General features: G+C 35.0%; 1 protein-coding gene across 12 annotated transcripts in view; it reads right to left on the bottom strand.

The window, feature by feature from the left end:
* The window catches only part of LOC106883071 (uncharacterized), a 116,416-nt gene that overhangs the window by 10,183 nt on the left and 85,292 nt on the right, over nucleotides 1-20,941 (bottom strand). For 10 of the 12 annotated variants that reach the window (XM_089355073.1, XM_089355071.1, XM_014933946.3 and 7 more), the window contains 10 exons: nucleotides 18,129-18,251; nucleotides 15,932-15,993; nucleotides 14,283-14,373; nucleotides 13,799-13,993; nucleotides 11,382-11,426; nucleotides 10,631-10,756; nucleotides 8,492-8,575; nucleotides 4,162-4,233; nucleotides 3,096-3,150; nucleotides 833-943 (listed from right to left, as the gene is read on the bottom strand). In XM_089355073.1, coding sequence (XP_089211199.1) covers nucleotides 833-943; nucleotides 3,096-3,150; nucleotides 4,162-4,233; nucleotides 8,492-8,575; nucleotides 10,631-10,756; nucleotides 11,382-11,426; nucleotides 13,799-13,993; nucleotides 14,283-14,373; nucleotides 15,932-15,993; nucleotides 18,129-18,251 — 964 coding nt within the window. Of the gene's footprint in view, nucleotides 1-832; nucleotides 944-3,095; nucleotides 3,151-4,161; nucleotides 4,234-8,265; nucleotides 8,576-10,630; nucleotides 10,757-11,381; nucleotides 11,427-13,798; nucleotides 13,994-14,282; nucleotides 14,374-15,931; nucleotides 15,994-18,128; nucleotides 18,252-20,941 lie in introns of all 12 variants that reach the window. The other 2 variants (XR_016242575.1, XR_016242576.1) reach the window with 1 other exon arrangement.

Genomic DNA, 20,941 nt, shown 5'->3' with positions numbered 1-20,941 from the left:
AAATTGATGAAGACTATTCATCATTTTTTCCAATCAATGAAAAAATAGTTAAATTTGCTATGTTTGTATATCTACAATGTAGGCTTATGCATGTGTGAGGGTGCGTGGCCTAATGGTTAGGGTGTTGTATTCATGATCGTGAAATTGTGGTTTCAATTTTCAGTTCCTAGACTAGATGGTGCATTGTGTTCTTGAGCAAATCGCTCCATCTCCCGTTGCTCTGCAATCACTAACACCTTACACATGGTACACGGTATACCTGTTCAGACAACGTTGGTTTGATAGAGAGTTAGCTAATGTACAGCACAAACATTTGATCACTATAAATAAATCATTTGTGCAGGTTGTTTGGCAATAGCTGAACTCATATGTCATCTTTGACAGGAGAGTCCATCATGTGGGTGTGTGTATGTATGTATAAAAATGCATATATATTTTACATGTATAAAAATATATGCATGTGTTTTTGTGTACCCTTGTCATGACATTATGGAATGGTTGTAAATTAGTACTGTCATCATACAAGAGATATTGTTCATTTTCAGTCTTCCGTAAAAAACATGTCTGGCCATGGGGAAATATTACTTTGCTTGGAAATAGGTGAAAGTTGGTGACAGGAAAGATACCTGGTCATAAAATTCCATCTGAGTCATGCAAGCATAGGAAAAGTGGATGCTAAACAATGATGATGGTATCAATGCTATATATAAAAACAACTACTACTAGTTCACAGCTATTTTTCATTATTATTTAAAATATATACCAATAAAAATGAAATTCTAATTTAAAAAAGAAAATAATAAAATGCAATTTAGATATTTCTGATACACACCAGGTTTACGGCCTTTACAGATAACACAATTGTAGGACCAAGGTTTGTTTTCCAAAGTACAAGTTGGACATTTCCAGTTAGATATATCAGACATGGTATCATCATTGTCATCTGCAATAAAGAGGAAACAAAGATTTAGTTTGTTATAATTAAGGAGCAATTTTTTTTTTTTTTAATACAGCCTTGTTCAGCAAGAAAATAAAAGAATATTATTTTCCTAATATGAATTTGTGTGATAACTATCACATGATGTTAAGGTAAGGAGATAGTAATGCATTTGCACGTGCACACACACACACACACACACATAGATAGATGCAAGTATGGCTGTGTACAAGATAGAGGCACAGGTATGGTTACATGGTTAAGAGCTTGCTTTGCAATCACATGATTTCAGGTTTAATGCCATTGTGCAAATATCTTCTATAGCACCACGCTGACCAATGCCTTGTGAGTTAAATTGATGGATGAAAACTTTGTGGAAACTTACCATGTGTGTGTGTGTGTGTGTGTGTGTGTGTGTGTGTGTGTGTGTGTGTGTGTGTGTGTGTGTGTGTGTGTGCATGGGTGTAGATGTGTGGATGTGTATGTATGTGTTACAAGCAGTGTCATTAGTTTCCAATTTTCCATGAAAACATGTATGGTCATGGGGAAACATTACCTTACTTCGTAACAAGTGAGTGTTGGTGACAGGAAAGGTATCCAGCAGCAAAAAATCCACCTCAACAAATTGTCTCACCCACGTGAACATGGAATAGTGGATGTTAAAATGATGATGATGATGATGATGCATTTGCAGTACAAATAGAGACAATTTCATAACATTTTATCGATGATATTGACTGGGGTGTGAATAAGGTTTGTGGTTTTCGTCCCTTATTTTAAGTGAATGTGATATAAGAATCAAAATCTAGGTCATAGACTTGGTTGAATGAGTATCTATCACCAATAACACAGAGTCTACCAAGACTACAGAGTTCACCATCTATTTCCCTACATTACCAGAACTTACCAACATTACATAAGTTTTGAGATGAGTGATATTTCTGGCAAGAAATGGGTGTATTTTATTGAACTGACTCCAGTATTTGACTGGTCTTTATTTAGTTGATGTTACAGAGGACTTAAAGGTAATGTCAGTCCTACCAAGATTAGAACCTTGAACATTGAGGTATTGAACTTTAGAGAGAAAAATAATTCTGTTCCATGTTCTGTCACCCTGATAATCTTGTTCACCCTCATCATTAACAAATCCATCTCGGATAAGTGTATCCCAGAGTATCAGTTAAGCTTTCAATGAGATAAGTCTGTAAATTCCAATTGTGGCATTTTTTTTTCTTTTTTAATGTAGGTACAGGCATGACTGTGTAGTAAGAAGATTGCTTCTCAACCACATGGTTCTGGATTCAATCTCACAGCACGGTACCTTGCAAAAGTGTTTTCTACTATAGCCTCGAGTCAACAAAGCTTTGTGAGCAGATTTGGTAGACAGAAACTGAAAGAAACCCATCCATATAAATATATATCTGTGTGTGTGTGTGTGTGTGTGTGTGTGTTTGTCACCCATTACTGCCTGACAACTGGTATTGGTATGTTTACATCACTGTAACTTAGCAGTTCAGCAAAAGAGACTGATAGAATAAGCATTAGGCTTTAAAAAATAAGTACTGGGGTTGATTCATTCAACTAAAAATTCTTCAAGGCAGTGTCCCAACATGATTTCATTTAAACAAAACCAGGGTATTTTGTTTGAAATATGGCAAGAGAAAGTTAATGTGATCTAAATTAAAACCTTTCACCAAAATTTTGTTGTATGTTCCAAAGACCAGCCTAATAATGATAAAGTTATTTCAGAAAATACTTCATTATTTTCACAAGTAATTGAAACAAAGGTAATAGAAACATGACAACTAAAGTGTTAGTGTAATTCCCAGGCAGAATCAGCATGACATAGGTCGGGCCTTTGAATTACATATACAATCCATTCAATGGGCTTCCACAGTTTCTGTCTACCCAGTTTCACTCACAAGGCTTGGGTAGAACCAGAATACACAAAAGGATTATATTCAGAATTTCATGATTACAATGCAGACTTCTTAACTGTTTGAGCAAGGTGGGTCCATGATCATATATACACATCCAGAAATAAATGATGAAGAAAAAAAAAGAATTAAAAGAGTGAAAAAACCCAACAATTATAACAAAAATAAATAATCTAAGTATTCATGCTTTCTGATAAGTAATACTAAATATAGATACGTACTGGTCATTGCAGAAATCCTCTCAAGACGTCTCATGTGTCTTTCTGCTTCTGATGACTACAAAATATAAATGGACAAATACATATGGTAATTAGTATGAATAAGAATGAATAACTAGAGTGTTATTTGTCATATGATGGGTAACATTAAAAGTATGCTTTTACCACTATGGGGTAATAAAAAAAAATGGCATACTTAATTATAAATTAATTTTTATCAAATTTCTTGGTGTTTATACAAAGTAATGGAATGAATAATAATTTTCAAAAGAAAAAATATTTATTACCTTAAAATAAAATTAAAAATATAACAAATTTTTCATTCATAAAAATTGCAATAAACATGTCATTATTTTTATAAATATTATAAATCATAATCTACTCCATAGAAAACCTATCACTAAAATTTCAATTAAAAATGTGTATTTTTTAGAAAGTTATATGATCTTCATCTGCACCTCACCTTTTATTTTAACTCTCTCTGTATCTCTCTTTTTCCCTACCTCTATACAATATAAAGTGTAACTAGAGAAATTGAGAAATCAATCAACGTTTGTATTAGTAAAATTATATAGAAATTAGACTGCAGATGGGGGAAGGGGGAGAAAGTGGGAGTATTGAAAATGTGACTACATCTTAATTCTATTGCTTTCCTTTTTTTTTAGTATTTCCATTTTGCAAATTGCACTTTATATTGCACTACTGAAGGCACACTTGGAGGTCAATCTGGTGACCAAAGTCATTGATTATGCCCAGTCACAAGACATGCAATTCCAAGTTTTCCTACCATAAGCAAGCACTACTTACAGCTGTAAGCAGCAGGTGCACTGACAAATTAACTAGCATTTGGTTTTAGACAGGCACACCATGGAGGTGGAGAACTATTATTCTAGTGTAAACTTGCCAAAGAATCCTAAAGCCAACAAAATCAACGAGAACATTATTTCCTTCAAATAGCTTCAACAATATGGAAACAAGTGTAGCTGATATGGTTGTGGAGTTTAAGAAGCTTGTTTCACAACCTTGTAGTTAAGTAAAATAAAAGGATAAAAAGATAAAATGTAAATACCTTTCTCTGGGGAACAGACAAGTTGGTTATGAATTCAGAGGCCCTTTTCAGATTTTGTTGAGCAAGATCCAGCTAAAAGTAGATAAGAAGGCAAAGTGTGTTGATATTAATTCATAATAAAAATCATAGTAGCTATATGATTAAGTTTAATAATTCTTTCATTCACATTTAAAAGCCACAAGACAAAGATGGTTGTTGAACATGACCTTAACTGATAACAAAAACAAAGTACAAAAAGAAAACTGAGTTTAACCTGAGGGAACAGTTTCTAAATCCAGTTCAGACTTGAGTCTAATAGAAGAGCTTCAGAGAAAAGGATGTGAACTGACAGTGGACAGACAGAATGAGGAAGATATGTGAAAATATAAGATTACTTCTCAAGATGTCAGACCTCATGTTTGAGATGACAAAGGATCAGTCGCAATAAGCTGTACAAGAGATTAGTTCAACTCCAGTCAGCATAATAATTACATCGGATAATTTTAATTGTCTGAGAACTAATAAGAATGATTTCTTTCTTTTAGGAGTTTATCAGGCCACCTATGTTTCATAAAAATAAACTGTTGTATAAAAAAAAAACTAGTTGACCAATAGTTGGTTCTCTATAGTTAATAATGTAATATTTCATTTTTAACAGATTCACAGAATAAGAATACAAAACTAGTTTCAGTGGCCTAGTCAAATTTAGAAAGAATGCTGATTGCTGAAAGAAGTTTTAATGACAGTTGTTAATATTATAACACACTGTAAAGGCAGTGAGCTGACAGAATTGTTACCATGCTAAGCAGCATTTTGTCCATCTTTGCATTTTAACTTCAAATTCCACCAAGGTCAACTTTGTCTTTCATCCTTTTGGGGTCGATAAAATAAGTACCAATTGAGCACTAGGGTCAATGTAATTGACTTAGCCCCCCCCTCCCATGAAATTGCTGGCCTTAAGCCAAAATTTGAAACCAATATTACAACATTCTGTGTTATAATATTATTCAAATAGAACTTTTTTCCTTCTCAGATTTATAACTACACTGTTTCAGGCAAGACTGGATCCATAGAACCTTCAGCTTAAAATTTACTACCTACTAGTATCAATTTTGAAATTCTTGTCTCTGCACTAAATACCAAATCTCCATTCTTGATCCACAAGTGGATGAAGCCCCAGAAAATCACTGACAGCTTATCTATGCTGGATGTATGCCGACTGTAAGTTGGGCATGCTGCACTCATGGTCAGGTGACTTACCCTGACTATTGGTACCTAAGATCTGAACAGATAACACAAGTCTCATCCAGTAACAGTTTCACCAATCCTTTACCTTGGACTAGTATTTTATTTATCAACACTGAAAGATAAAAAACAAACAAATCTGGGTTTGGAAGGATTTTAACTCAAAGTAGAGAGAGCTGGAAGTAACACCACAAAAGCATCCTGACACTAACAACTGTGCCAAGTTAGCACCTAATAACAACTATTACTCAGAAAACATTGTTTTACTAAAATTAGAAATAATGAATTTCTAAATCTCTCAGAGAGACATAAGCAGTAGTGATGCGATAAAGTAGTTGTATACTGCCAACTTAACGTGACAGTCCCAATAAGGGACTATTTAATGAGAAAAAAACAATTCCTACAGAATAGAAAGAGCTACTTTCTTTTATACATTGTGAGTTAAAATTTTACCAGGGCTGTTACCTATCTTATCTTTTCCTCCAGAGTTTATTAAAATATGTACTGGTAATATACCGAGTCACTTTTGAAATTTATTTGGAGTTCAAAGCTATGTAAAAGACTAAAGCTAAAAATATGGTCTCTGAAGGTAAGAGACCATGCTGAGGAAACTGTTTCACAGATGGAGTGAAATTAACTTCTGTTTATTTCTACTATATACAAATTCAAAATATATCTTATGAATAATTATAGAAATGGTAGCCAAATCTCCTTCAACTCACAATCTACTGTCTTCAGAAGTGAAGGTGGCATTAAATAATGTCTCTACTGATTTGGCTGCCATACCTCAGCCACTCAGCCTCGAAATGGTAGCCAGATCTCCCTCAAATCACAACCTAGTCCTAGATGTACTATTTCTCGAAAATTTGACTGGATGGTCATAGTGGAATACCTTTCACAATAAGTATGCTTGCTAAATCTGGACTGATCTGGTATTAAGCAACAAAACAAGATGCTGGACAAAACAACTAAAAAGTCAGCAGTCTAGATGCAAGTTATGAATTACCATTCGATGAACACTACACACAGTAATATAGGCCAATGTTGTGAGAAGTGCAGTGCAGTGTCAGTAACAATGGATTTATGTATATAAGTGTTAAATTCAGCTCTTTCTGTGTATAGGAATGAATTGTGCCAAAAAAGATCAATGTGCAAGACATATAGTGCATGAAAACAAGGTGTTCAATTAGTTCTATCATTTAAAGGGTTATAGGATTCATTATTACACCATATAAATATACAAACATTTGCAATATAAGGAAAAAATAATGACAATAATTTTACATGATCCTTGGAGTAATCATCATCATTAATATCATTTAATTTCTGTTCCCATGCTGGCATTGACTGGACAGTTTGACAAGAGCCAATGAGGCAGAGGACTGTTGTGTGCAGATGTCTGCTTTGGCATGGTTTCTATGGCTGGATGTCCTTCCTAATGCCAACAACATCATAGAATATACTGGGTGCTTTTTGCATGGTATCACCACTAACAAAGTCACCAAATAATCTGCAAGACAAAGGTTAAGCCCCAGCTTAACTGAGTAGTGCTATAGTAGAGAAGGAGGTGACTATGTGCAAGGTGGTGAGAGGAAAAAGTATGATAGAGGGACAGGTATAAGTGTCTTGCTATAGAGGAGATACATGGCTATCCAGTATTATATAAACAGTAGCTAGAAGGAAGACAAAGATGGTGGTGATGGGGTTCCAGAGTGTACTCACAATGTACAAGAAGTGAGAGAATACTGACAGAAGAGTGTGAGTGGAGAATAACATGGTTAGAGATAAGAGTAAAGGTGAATATAGATGATGAACAAAGGTAGTGGTGTAGTGAATGGTGAATATCAGTATGGGGTGAGGGGTTAGTGGAAGAAATAGAAATGGCTCAGGGAAAATGTGAAAAGTATCAGTACCAGGAAAAGTAGCAGCAGAATAATAAACTTGCAGATAAATCAGAAAAATATGGGTCATGTTAAATTGTTGTTGTTGTTGTATGGGTAGTGAATTGGTTAAATCGTTAAAGCATCAGACTTAGCAGTATTTGTTCTGGTTCTTTACATCCAGAGTTCAAATTCTGTAGTGGTCAATTTTGTCTTTCATCCTTCTGGAGGTTGGGGAGGAGGGCAATAAAATAAAGTACCAGTCAAGTACTAGGGTTGATTTAATTGACTAACCTCTCCCTCAAATTTGCTGGCTCTGTGCCTAAATTAAGAAATTATCATTACTATAATTGCAAGCTAATAGAATCATTAGAGCACTGTAGAAAATGTTGTGTGGTATTTCTTCCAACTCTTTTATGTTCAGAGTTCAATTCCTGCCAGGGTTAACTTTGTTTTCCATTCTTTCAGACAATAAAATAAATACCAATCAAGTAGTCGGGTTACTCTTATTATTCAAAATTACTAGTCTTGTGCCAAAATATTGAAACCATTATTATTATTGTGGTTAAGGCTGCGAGCTGGCAGAATCGTTAGCATGCCAGGCAAAATGCTTAGTGATATTTCGTCTATTTTCATGTTCTGAGTTCAAATGCCATAAAAATTATTCATTTTCATTTCATTTATTTCTTCTTGTAAAATGAAAGCACAGAAGTCTATAAAAACATATTTTTTTTACTTAACCCTTAGAGGACAATCAAGTTGATGTATGAACCTACCATTTTTCGCACTAGAAAACCAAATCTTTAAGTATATATGTACTTTTCTATGTCTGTTGAAATTTAGATTTGTTTACAGAATTTTCAATAGTAAAATCCTTATTCTTTGTATTTCTTAAAAGCTGGTTCTGTCTTCTTCAATGCAGAAGATCAGATCAAAAGTATTATCTTCAAAGGGTTAAGCAGTCAACTAGAAATAGCAGTAAAATCTTCAAATTACACACCCTATCATCTTAAAGGGGGGATACATTGGATAGTGAGTATACAGATGTACAGATCGATTGGTCAGGGCTGGAACATTTTTGATCATACACCTCCTGGATCAGGGCCAATCTGGGGATAAACATCAACAACAACAGAAATCATTAGGTGTTTTTTTTCCCTTTTTCCTTTGTTTTTGTTCATTACATATTTTGTGGAAAGTAAAGTGGGGTAAAATAGATTTTTAACCTCATTTTTAATCAACATTTTCTCTTTTGTAAGAATGTCGCATTTCTCCGTGTAATATTTCAGCTTTTTCTCATTGCTTGCAATCTGTAAATAAAAATAAGAGAAATGTTAAAACAAGTCCAACAATAATAAAATCAGAAGTCAGATATAGAACCTAGATTTGTGCAACCAAGACCAGACTTGAAACAAGCAGTGTAAAAACTGTTGCCTTTTTTTGGTAATGCCAAAATAAAATGAACACATTTTATGTGGGAGGAGTAGACCACCCACCTTAACACTTTCAGAAGTGGATAATTTAAAAAAAATTTTTTTGTGGTGTGGGAAAATTATTTTCAGAAAATTTGTGAGAAACATGGTATCTTTCATCATCATCATCATCAACATTTAACATCTGTTTTCCATATTGGCATGGATTGGACAACTTGACAGGAACTGGCAAGGCCGGGGGGCTGTACCAGGCTCCAAAGTCTGTTTTGACTTGATTTCTATGGTTGGATGCCCTTCCTAACACCAACCACTCTACAGAGTACACTGGGTGCTTTTTACATGGCACCAGCGCCCACACTGATACTTTTTATGTGGCACCTTGGTTTTAGGATCTCAATTCTGTCGTGGGCAAACAAGTCATTCATTTAACTAGAGTGTGGCAGAAAAACAGCCCATATTTTAGACAGCAATTGGTCTGATGCTGGTGAAGTTGGGCAAGTGATAACAGTATCTTCATGTAGGTAATGTTTAAGCATTTTCTTTATCTTTTTTCTTTTACCATCATGGTTTGGACTAATGTACATCAAGTATTTGTTGTTGAAACGTTTGTCAACATGTAAAATGTGGGAGGTTTAAAATCTTTTTTTTTTATTTGTCATACTCTGTATAAAAAGAAACAAAATATGATAATTTGCTCAGTAATTGTATTTCATAATACAATACCGTGTTAAGCACAAAATTATGATCCAACTTGAAGTCTGGTTCCACATTTCAGTTTCAATTGACTGTCTGAAGCATGGAAAAAGCATAGAATGAGCTTGAAAGTTGCCTTTTGTTAACAGGATGACATGAACCACTGAACACCATCATGTTGCCTTCCATCATTTAAATCTATAAATATATCCTTCTAAATAAATATCATAATGACATGCAAATTTACAAGAAATCTACAGGAATGCATGCAGTTGGGTTCTCTAGTAATGCTTCAAAATATCAACATTCAATATTCAATAATAAGCCAATAGAAGAATGACTTACATTGAGCTACAGTAAAAATTACCAAAATGTTGCTCTGCCTGTGTACTGTTTATGACCAAATTATCATTTAGCCTGTAACAGGGTTAATTAACAAAGAGATAATTAACAAGATACAGTAAATTAGGTCCCAATATAATATAATAATAATGACCTTATTGCCTACAGTGCTCAGGTGTACTACAACCCATTAGAAAATAGGTGGAAAGACTGAAGATTTGCTATCATGCCTCTTGCCTGTAACACCACAACAAAATAGCAGGCTAATGGCACAGCCAGACAGAAATAGCAACCAATTCTCCCTCAAAACACATCCTGCCATTTTAAAAAGAGAATGACACATATCCAGGATAATGTAATCTCAGCTATTCTATAACTTAAACAACGATGAGAGTGATCTCAGTTTGAATGCTCTTGATCAAAGGTTTGTTCAATCATGGCCAAATTAGGGATCAACAAAAAGATGAGAATAAAGATGATAATGATGATGGTAGTGATGGTGGCTGTAGTGGTAGTGATGCTGCTGATGGTGGTGGTGATGATGATAGTTGTAGTGAAGGTGGTGAAGATGATGATGATGGTGATAGTGGTGGCAGTGACTGGTAATAATTATAATGTTAATGATGATGAACACAACAGTCTTAATGGTGATAATAAAGCTAACAGTAATGACCAACTCATGCTAAGATGGAAGATGGATGTAAATAGACACAGGACTATAAGTGGAAGACACTTGCCCATGGTGTCATGAACCTTGGTTGTGAAGCAAACTTCTTAGCCCTTCATTTTATTTCTAAATGAAGGGCAATAACTTTGTTATCTACTGTGCCATATACATGTGCTATTGGTCTAAACATCTAAAGAAGTGGTTAATTTCAGAAAAATTATAAACCTTACCAAACTATTTTTTTCCTGAAATTCCTTCTGAAGAGCATCGAACTTTTTCTCCAACTCCAGTTTAGCAGCTTGAGCTTTCATACGTTCTTCATGTTCCACTTTAAAATCGTCTTGAAAGATTTGCATCTAAATCAGAATAAATTAGACTAATAAATAACACGTTAGTAGGTGTGATTTAAATACTATGACAGGAATTACTCATTTTAGCTTCATTGATTTTTGTTACGGTTCAAATCTGCGAGAGAATAAACAATTTCCTTACTACATCTTGAAGAATTACACTGAACGTGACATAAATATTTACCCATTATTTAAACATACATCATGCACTTCAGTTGAGAAAAGATTAAAGGCTATGGTGAATGCAGAGGGTGGCCATTTTGCACTGTAAATATGTGTAAAATATTGTCAATAACTATAACAATCAGCCTGTAAACTTTCAATAACCAAACCTAAAACTTTTTATTTTATGATAAAATGAATAAATATACAAGGGGGTGCTGAAAAGTTCCTGGTTTCGGGTAAAAGACAATACAAGAGGATCAGCTAGTTATGATTTTATTGAACATATTCCCCTCTCAGATCCACACACTTATTACAGCAGTCCTTCAGATTTTCTAAGACCTGCAAAAGAACTCAAAAGATTGAACCTCCAACCAGGCCTTTTGTGATACTCTTAAAGTCAGGAACTTTTCAATATCCCCTCGCATATGTCATGCTCAATAGAATCGTAGTTCAAATGCCAACTTACCTGTTGACTTATCATGTCATCTTCTCCTTCAGCTTTACCATGTTCCTAAAAATAAAAAGAAACTTGAATTCTAAATTACTGTTAACTATCAAGTTGCCTAAGACAGCCCCTACTTCTATGAAACAAATTCTCATTTTTATAGTGACCTAAAGTAAAATTTTCCATAAAAATTTTGTGTTGTTACTTAATGATGATAAGGTCATTTTAGTAAGTTGTTCATTATTTTCAAAATTAATTGACACAAAAACAGCATTTTAACAATAATGGGGTAACAAAAGAGTAAAAGCGTTTATAACTTTTTGCTGCTGCTGCAAAACTTTAAGTAACTATAAATTAAAATTTACAGTCTATAAAATTTTTTTTGTTTATTTGTCTTTGGTCACTAAGTGGTATTTGCTATTTGCTTCTATCTAGAAATCAAAGGAAATGACCACTAAACTTTGTCTATGACCTGGACATCAATGTTTTGAAACTGGCCTATTTTCAGATAGATTCAGCAAAGAGTTACTGAAGCAGGAATATTGTTATAGCAAATATTCTGCTCAATACTACAGATTTGCTTCTCAATTGCTTGACCGTAACCACTTAAGCATGTCCTTTAGTGGCTGACAATATGTGCATCTCTGATCATGAGTAGGAGTAGTGGGGGAGCTTCATAGTCATGTGTTGAGAAAGATTCTTTGGAGTTTGAATAAATGTAACAAAAGCAAAGTTTGAAGGAAATATTAGCCATTTTTCAGACTTTCTATGAGTAAGCAAATAGGAAATAACTGATGCTACCTAAAGACAAAAATCGTGTTACACAGTGTTTAGTAATGGTGATTATTTAGGCTTAAGGTCAATAGTTTTGAGAAGAGGATTTACTCAATACTATCAACTCCTCTATTTGAATGGTACTTTATATTATCAATGCTTGGCTGTAGTCTGTTAAGGATAATTTTGTTGATGAGTTTGACTACTATTGAAGATAATGCAATGCTTCTATAGTTCCTGGTACTGCTAAGATCTCCTGATTTGGGAATAGGGAACATGTCAAACTCTGATAATTGCTTTAGCTTCAAGTTTTCTTTCAACAGTTTGTTTGCAAAGTATAGCATAATTCCATCGAAACTGCATCTTTTCAGAACTTCATGGGCAATATTATTTGGCCCTGAAGATTTACCTTCCTTGATTTATTTCTTTAGGTTTGTTTGTCTCCAAGGTAGAGTCAATTTTGTTATATTGTGTTGAAACTTGGACCCTCACCAAAAAGCTTGAAAACAAATAGATGGCTACTACACAAGAATGTTAAGAATGGCTCCGAATGTTACATGGAAAGCTCATTTAAATAATGAGCAACTTTATGAAGATCTACCCAAAGTGACTGAGATAATTCAACAGAGAAGAATGAGAATTCCTAGTCATTGCATCAGGTACCCAGGGGAAAGCAACGTCTAACCTATGTGGACAACTTGCTTCAGGACAGTAGAATGGCAAATGTTGGTGAATTAAGAACAGGCAAGAGGAACCATGATGGATGGCATGCTTGCATGAAATCACTGAAGCACCTGGGAGGATGGCCAAACTAACTATATTATCAACCCTGAAAGGATGAAAAGAAAAAGTTGACCTTGATAGGATTTGAACTCAGTAAAAAGCTGTAAGAAATACTGCAAGATATTTTTCTGAAACTCTTAATGATTCTGCCAGCTTGGCACCTATAACTGTCCCCACAAAAACTATTAAACAAATATTTTGGATCTTAATATCCAATGGGTTTCTGTGATAGAGCAGTGATTTTCAACCCTTTGCAATCCCCTACAAACTAAATAAAGCACAAAAAAGGATTACAACACCCTCAACAACAGTTACTATATATATATGAAAACAAAAAACAAATATTAAAATTCTTTCAAAGCAGAGAAGAGGAAGTGTGCATGCATTTCTGTTGTCACAATGAAATACACATGCCCCATCAGCAGCATTCAAGTTTTTTGGCATTTTCTGACTCACTGAGAAAACTCTCCTGCATGGTCTGCACAGATGATACCATATATCTATCAGTGCAGATCACACACGACAAAGTACCACGCTTCTGTCTACTCTAGGGCAGTTCCTGTAGCATATATGTTGGCACTGTTTGTTTTCAATTTTGTATGAAAATATGTCCAACTATGGGGAAATATTACCTTGCTTGGAAACAGGAGGGTTGGTGACAGATAATGCATCTGTCTCAATGAGTTCCATCTGACCCTTGCAAGCACAACAATGATGATAGTAGTAGTGATGAATGAAGCAAAGTTGGTAACATCATTTTCTAAATTACCATACAACAATCTTCTTCATGCTGGCTTCAGATTAATGGATCTGCAGTATGCAGGAATTTTGATCTAGTGGTTCACACTGACAAATCACATAAAAAAAAGAGCTGTACTTACTAACTTACTAGACAATTCCTTAACCAATTCTGCAATTTCCAAGTTGTGTTGTTTTTCATTAGCTAACTGAGCTACAAGCTGGCTACTTTCTCTGCTTTTTATTTCCAGATGTTTCCGAAGATCCGTTATGTCCTGGTCATATTTCTTTTTAGCAGTAAAATACATGTTCTTCCATTCATCAGAAGTATTTTCAAGCTAAATAAATAAATAATTCATTTCAAAATAGTCTATTATTGCAGTCATTTTTGCCCCTCCATAAAAATGACTTGTAAAATTAAAACAAATCAAAAGTTATTTCCACATGGCTGTGTAGTTAAGATGTTATTTTTATTAAATTCATCGTTGTTTTAAAAATAAAATAAAACAAAGGTGGTGTAATAGAAATATAATAAACAAATGTGGGTTAAAAAGAAATTAAAATGAAAATAAATTTATCCACTCCAACTTATTATCCACTATGAACTAGGTCAAATTTGGGACTTACAGGGTCATTCTCCACAAAGACATATTTTTCTTTTTCTGCTGCACCTGCTTTAAGCGGAAGAAATTGCTTCTGAAAATTTTCATTTTCTCTCCTGTAAGAAATTTTTTTAAAAATGTTAAAATAGTTTCTCATGTTATTGTTTTATATGAATATGTCAATTTCTTTGTGCTAGCACAAGGGTACATATTGGAGTGGAGTTGTAAGTTTAGTCGATTACAACTAGCACAAAAGCAGTTGATTTTACTCAATGTAGTTAACTTGTCAAACAGACTGCATCAACTGCATACCTCCCTTTCAAGTATTGATCCTAAAGTTATTATTTATGGAAAATGTGAATGCTGACTTGGTAGAAGCAGTAGTGTTGAAACTAAATTTCCTAACAGTATATAGATTTATAATTATTTTTCAACCTTTTCAGTCCAGATCCTGCCAGAGCTGACTTTCATTTTCTCAGGGGTCAATGAAATATACTGGTGTTGCAATCAACTAAACATACATCCTTTCAAAGAGGGGAGTATGTTCATTTGTTTGCAACTAGCAGAGGAGGAGTTTACTGCAATAGAGTACATATTGGAATGAAGAAAATTCATAATGCAATATTTACAGCTTATTTCAGCCCTTGACAACAAAGCCAGTGGTTGAACCCTTTAACACAGCTTTTGTTTCAATTGATTAAGAAATTATGAAGAATTTTTTAAGATAACTGTATCATTAAGCTAGTGTTTGGAACATAAATTAACATAAGATTTTATTGGAAGGTTTTAACTTATATAATTTTTAAAATAAGAGGTTTGTATCATAGAACCAGGGGTGGCTTCAAGTGGGTTGGTATCAAAAGGGTTAACACTATTACATTGTGTAACAAATATCTTTCTTCTTCAGTTAATTGTTTGTTCTACTGAAAGGACTGGAGATATGTATGATAGGATGTGGTACTAACAGTCAAAGAAATGGTAGTATAGACACAGCACTATGCCATGTCCACAGTCAATAAACCAGTCCAGCCTAGTTTGTATAGAGGTATCACAGAGTGATGCAACTCACTTTTGTAAGCAGCAATAGCACTGTTAAATGGACAAATGTTCTGTAATGATATAGTGCAAAGTTTGATTGATATGCTTGTAGAGGAATAGGTTCTACTTGGTTGATTTGCTTTCTATAAACTATCTGAAGAAACATTTATTATCAATGTTGCCTTGACAAATCAATGGAGCTATGGGACTCATCATTACAGCTAACATTCATTCCAGGATATGCAAAGCAAGATAACAGTATAACATAGAGACAATTATAAGACAAACATTTGATAAATTTTTTTTTTCAGAATTTAGTGACAGATAAATTTTGAAAGAAGCAGGTAGCTGCAAGTAGTAAATATATTTAGTAAGTTTATCTCAGTACTTGTAATCTTTAATTCATGTTATTATGAAGATTTTGCTAGTATGAATTATTCTTGCTTACTCTCATTTTTATATCAATCACATATGTGTGTGAGAGTGATACAAATTTTCTTTCATATGTCAGGGAATGAAGAAATTAAACGAAAATATCCAAAGCTGGAAAAATTGCCAAAATTTCACAAAAGTCATTAAGATATCATACACAATTTATTTTTCAATAGATGCTTATGTGAAAATGCTATCACGTACCTGAATATTTCATTCTCAGATCTGCATTTTTTTAGTTCCTTTGTCAAAACCTTTAAGACTTCCTGATGGTAGATAAGGAGAGAAAAATAAAAGTTACAAAGATACAGATAGAGTGTGACTGAATATGCTTCTTATTAATTTTACTGCTTGCCTATTATTGTATGATTTTAAGGGAAGTAAGACGGAAGCTAAGTACGTACTGCTCTAAATTACTAACAACAATAAGGAAATGAAATAGAGATAAAGGAAAGAAATGCATGGTTTGTTGTTGATAGGCTCTTCCAACTCTACTTGAATGTAATATATGCCACTTTTTATCAGCTCCTGCTCAGTTACAGATAAATCTTGATGTCAGTTGTGAATCTGCCCACACTTACTTCAAAACAATCCATCTTGCACCATTTCACACCAAACGCTTTCAGTACAGCACTTTAGATGATGTCCCTGAGAGAATCCCATCTCATCTGTACCTCACCAGCTGGTGGGAGATCTCTGTAAAGAGAGCATCTTCTTCCAGTAACCTGTTGTGTCACGGTGAAATTAATGTGCTGCTTACTGTTTAGTTGCTTGTAGTGCATCTTCTTTACAGCAGTCCGATCTTGCAACAAACTAAAGAGTGATCCCTGTCACAATCAGCATCTTGGAAGGATCAATACATAAACACATTTCTCACATATGTCCTGTAAGTATCAAGTCTAGTTTGTGCCAGTGTTTGGAATGAGGATGTCTCCAAGACACTATGAGCAGAGTTATATCCACATATATATGTAATTTATATATACAGGGTGTGGTGTATAAACTGATGTCTAAATTACGCTAAAATGAAAATAACACTGACACCTCATTCTAACAGATATATTTGCTAAAATTACATGAAAATATCTTGAAATACTAAAGAGTAAATTTGTTCAATAAAATTGCCACAGGCTTCAACCATGGCCTCCAGACGACTTCAGAATCTCCTGCAACTCTTCTGGATGGTCTCCTTGTTTAAGTTGGTGAATGTTGTCATAATCCTTGCCTTCAGTTTCTCTTTGGTGTTACAAGGAGTTTTGTTAATCTCTCGCACAACTGCACCCCACACATAATAATCAAAGGAGTTGCAGCCTGAGGAGTTAGGTGGCCAGATGTTAGGGAGTGATATGGTTGCAGAAATTGTCTGACAGCCATGACTGGGTTCTCCTGCTTATGTGGCATGGTGCAGAGTCCTGTTGCCAGACATAAGGTCTTCCAGCAACCGCCTTCTTGACCCAGGGCAGCACTACCTCCTCGAGGTACTTGATGTAGGACTCTGTATTGTGTCTGAGGTCATGTGGGAAGATGAATGGAGGCATAACATCACCATCACTAGTGATCACTCCAAACACTATGATGTTGACTGGATGTTTGATTTTTATCACTCTTGGTACAAGCCCTCTGCTTGCACTGTCCTCAGACTGACACCCAAACACTCTGAAATGTTCATATTAGAGCTTCTGGCATGAATATCAAGTAGTACAGCATATCGTTTCCAAATTGCGTCATGGTGCTGTTTTTTTCACAAACAGTGCCCAACTGCCCCTACTACATTGTGTAGTCAACAAAATCAAAAACAAACAATGCACGTGCGTGAAATAAAAAGTATAAAATGGCAACAATTTACCCATTGCACCTTGTATACGCATGTGTATGTGTGTAAATATACATATATATGCATACACATATATACATGTACACATACACACACAGATATATGAGCATATGTATACATATGTATACAATTTCACCTTGGGCAAGGGACTTCCAATACTACCCTGGGCCAGCAAAAACCTTGTGAGTGGATTTGGTAGACACAAACTGAAAGTAACCTCTGGGTGTGCGTATGTGTGTTAGTGTCTCTGTTTTGACATAGCACAATATTTGTAAACGAGTATTACTGCCATACAAACAATTTCCTTCATTTCCAATGTCCAGCCATGTGGAAATATTACCTTCTTTGGAAACAGCTGAAAGTTGGCAACAGTAAGAGCATCCAGCCATAAAAAAAGTTGATGTCAAAACAAAGATGATGGCAAGTGTGTGTGTGTGTATGTATGTGTGTGTGTGTATATATATATATATATATATATATATATATATATATATGTATGTATATATTAGAGAAAGAGAGAGAGAGAGAAGGAGAAAGATACAGATCAAAGTTGCCAAAATCATTCACCTGATCACGCTGTCTTTTCTCTTCTATTTCCGAGATAGAATTAGCTAATTTTTTCAGCTCTTCTCCAAGCTTTGTATTATCTGGGAAAGTCATATCTCGTTGATCCAAGATAGATCTCAGTTCCTACAAAATAAAAAACAATTCAAAAATGTTACATGAACTTTCTTTTTGTATTACCACTATCACCTCCTCCTATATTCCAAACTATTCATCATTGCCTACATCTGTATCCATATTCACCATTTACTGCTTTCATTTCTGTCTTCATCAGTACTGTCAATCACTCTCACATCCTCATGAACCTACCTAACCACCCAGCCATCCTTGGTTCTCTATTCCTATTCTCTTTTTATTTACCTTTTTGTACCTTGAGAACATATCCTGATATCTCATCTCGACAATCCTGGGGCAGCCACATATCTCCTCCACAAGACACTTGTTCCTGTCCCTCTTTCCTACTTCAGCCACTCTACACCTGGCACAAAGCCACTTCCCTTGACACTGTACCCCTAATCTGTCAAGGGCCCTCGCCTTGTAAGTTACTTGGTGACTCCACTAGTGCTGGTAGCATGGAAAAAGGCACCCGGTACATGTAAAATGGTTGGCATCCAGCCACAGAAATCTTGCCAAAGCAGACATTGGAGACCAATGCAACATTCAAGATAACTGGGTCCTGTCAAACCATCCAACTTATGACATATGAACATTAAATGATGATGATGATGATGAACTACCTTAATTTATATGTGGTGGAAGGTATTTTTTCCCCAATACCTTATGATACATCAGTTCTGATACCAATCTAGGTGTGATCTGAACTCAGTAAATCATCTTGTCTGGCATTATATTGTTATCTATCATCAAGCTAAGTAAAATTGTGATTGTCCTTGCCTACAGTTATGTCCCCTGCATCCCTCTTCAGCTGAGTTATCCTAATCGTGCAGGCTTGTAGGTGTTGGTGCCACATAAAAGCACTTGTGCCAGTGGTGCATGAAAGCACCTAGTATACTCTGTAAAGTGGTTGGTGTTAGGAAATGTATCCAGCCATAGAAACTATGCCTAAACAGACATGGAGCCCATGAAGCTCTTCAGCTGGCCAGCTCCTGTCAAACCATCCAGCCCATGCCAGCATGGAAAACATGTTAAATGATGATGATGATGACGACGACGACGACGATGACAGTTACCTATACAGGCAACTGGCAGAGAAGTTAGAGCTGCAGACAAAATGTCTTATGTTATTTATTCTAGTTCTTTGCAACTTGGATTCAAATCCTGCTGAGATCAACTTAGCTTTACAACCTTCCAAGATCGATGAAATAAAGAACCAGCCAGGGACAGTGGAATCATTAAAACATTAGATGGTATACCTAGTGGCATTTGTTTCTGCTGTGTGAGTTCTGAGTACAAATTCCATCATGGTCAACTTGAACTCAGTTCAATACCTTCATTTGGTCCTGGGGTAGTAGACGATCTATCACCTGGTTCAACACCACCACCTGGTTCTCGAATGCCTTCAAAGAAGTACAGTCTGTAGTAAACATTAGGACCAGTTCTCTTGTTTAGGGATACTATTATAAGCTCCTTCCCAGACCCAGAGGCCCTGAAGAGGTGTAAGGATACTTCTCTTCCGCCTGGCTAAGCAGTGAAAAAGACAAAAAAAACCCAACAAATGATGAAACATGTGTAAAGAAGATGAATGTTCTATCAAATGTTAGAATATTTTTTTGTTAAATAGGAACACAGGCATAACTGTGTTGTTAAGAGGTTTGGTTCACAACTGTGTGGATTTAGGTTCAGTTTCACTGCAAGGTATGTTGAGCAAGTTGTCTCCTACTATAACCTCAAGCTAACCAATTACATTGTGAGTGAATTTATTACATGAAAACTGTATGGAAGCCCATCCTATGTGTGTGTGTGAGTGTGTGTGTGTGCACATCTGTCTGTACGAATATGTGTGTGAGTGTCTATATGCATGCCTGTATGTGTGTGTGATAGTGTATATGCATATGTTTGTGTTTGTATGTGTTTATTTACATTCTGCAATGTCTTCAAATTAAATTGCCATTATGTTGACTATTTCCTGTCATCGCTCCACAGCTCTATGCTTTCGAAGATAATTGGAATAATACACTACTTTCAAAACAAGTAAAGTCTAGCAACAGAGAGAGCATCCAGCTGTATAATACCTCAATAATAGTGATGGTTGTAAATGAGTATCACTGTCATACAATCTTATGTGAAAAACATATCTGGCCATAGGGAAAATATTACCTTTCTTAGAAAGAGATGAGAGTTGGTGATAGGAAGGGCAACCAGCCTTAGAAAGTTTGCCTTAACAAATTCCATCTGACCCATGCAGGCACAGAAAAGTGGATGTTAAGACGATGATGATTAAAACAAGCAAAGGATATGATTGAAATAGCTGTCATTTTTATTGCCAATTAATATGCTAATTAAAATAGGGATTGATTTTTTTTTATCCTTAGATACAAACAAATTTTGCAACAGGAATAACAGATCAAGTCCACTTTATTATACTACTGGTACTTATATTGATCTAGGAAGGATAAAAGGTTAAGTCAAACCCATGTCCACATGACATTTAAAGGGTCCAAACTAAATACCTTTTTTTTTAACCAAGCTACTTCAACCATCTAGACCAGTGATTCTCATCTAGGGTCCATATAGGATGTTTAGGGGTGGGGATCCATGCAAGCAGATGTATTTTAAGGGTTCAAGAAAAAAACATGTTGTATTAGATGCATTTATTTCAAGAAACAGCTAGGTTTCTTTCTCTAATATTTTGCATA

This window comes from Octopus bimaculoides, chromosome 7, assembly GCF_046866305.1.
Source record: "Octopus bimaculoides isolate indiv1 chromosome 7, ASM4686630v1, whole genome shotgun sequence".
NCBI lineage: Eukaryota > Metazoa > Mollusca > Cephalopoda > Octopoda > Octopodidae > Octopus > Octopus bimaculoides.
Note: the sequence above shows the minus strand (reverse complement) of the source record. Positions and strands in the feature narration are given on the sequence as shown.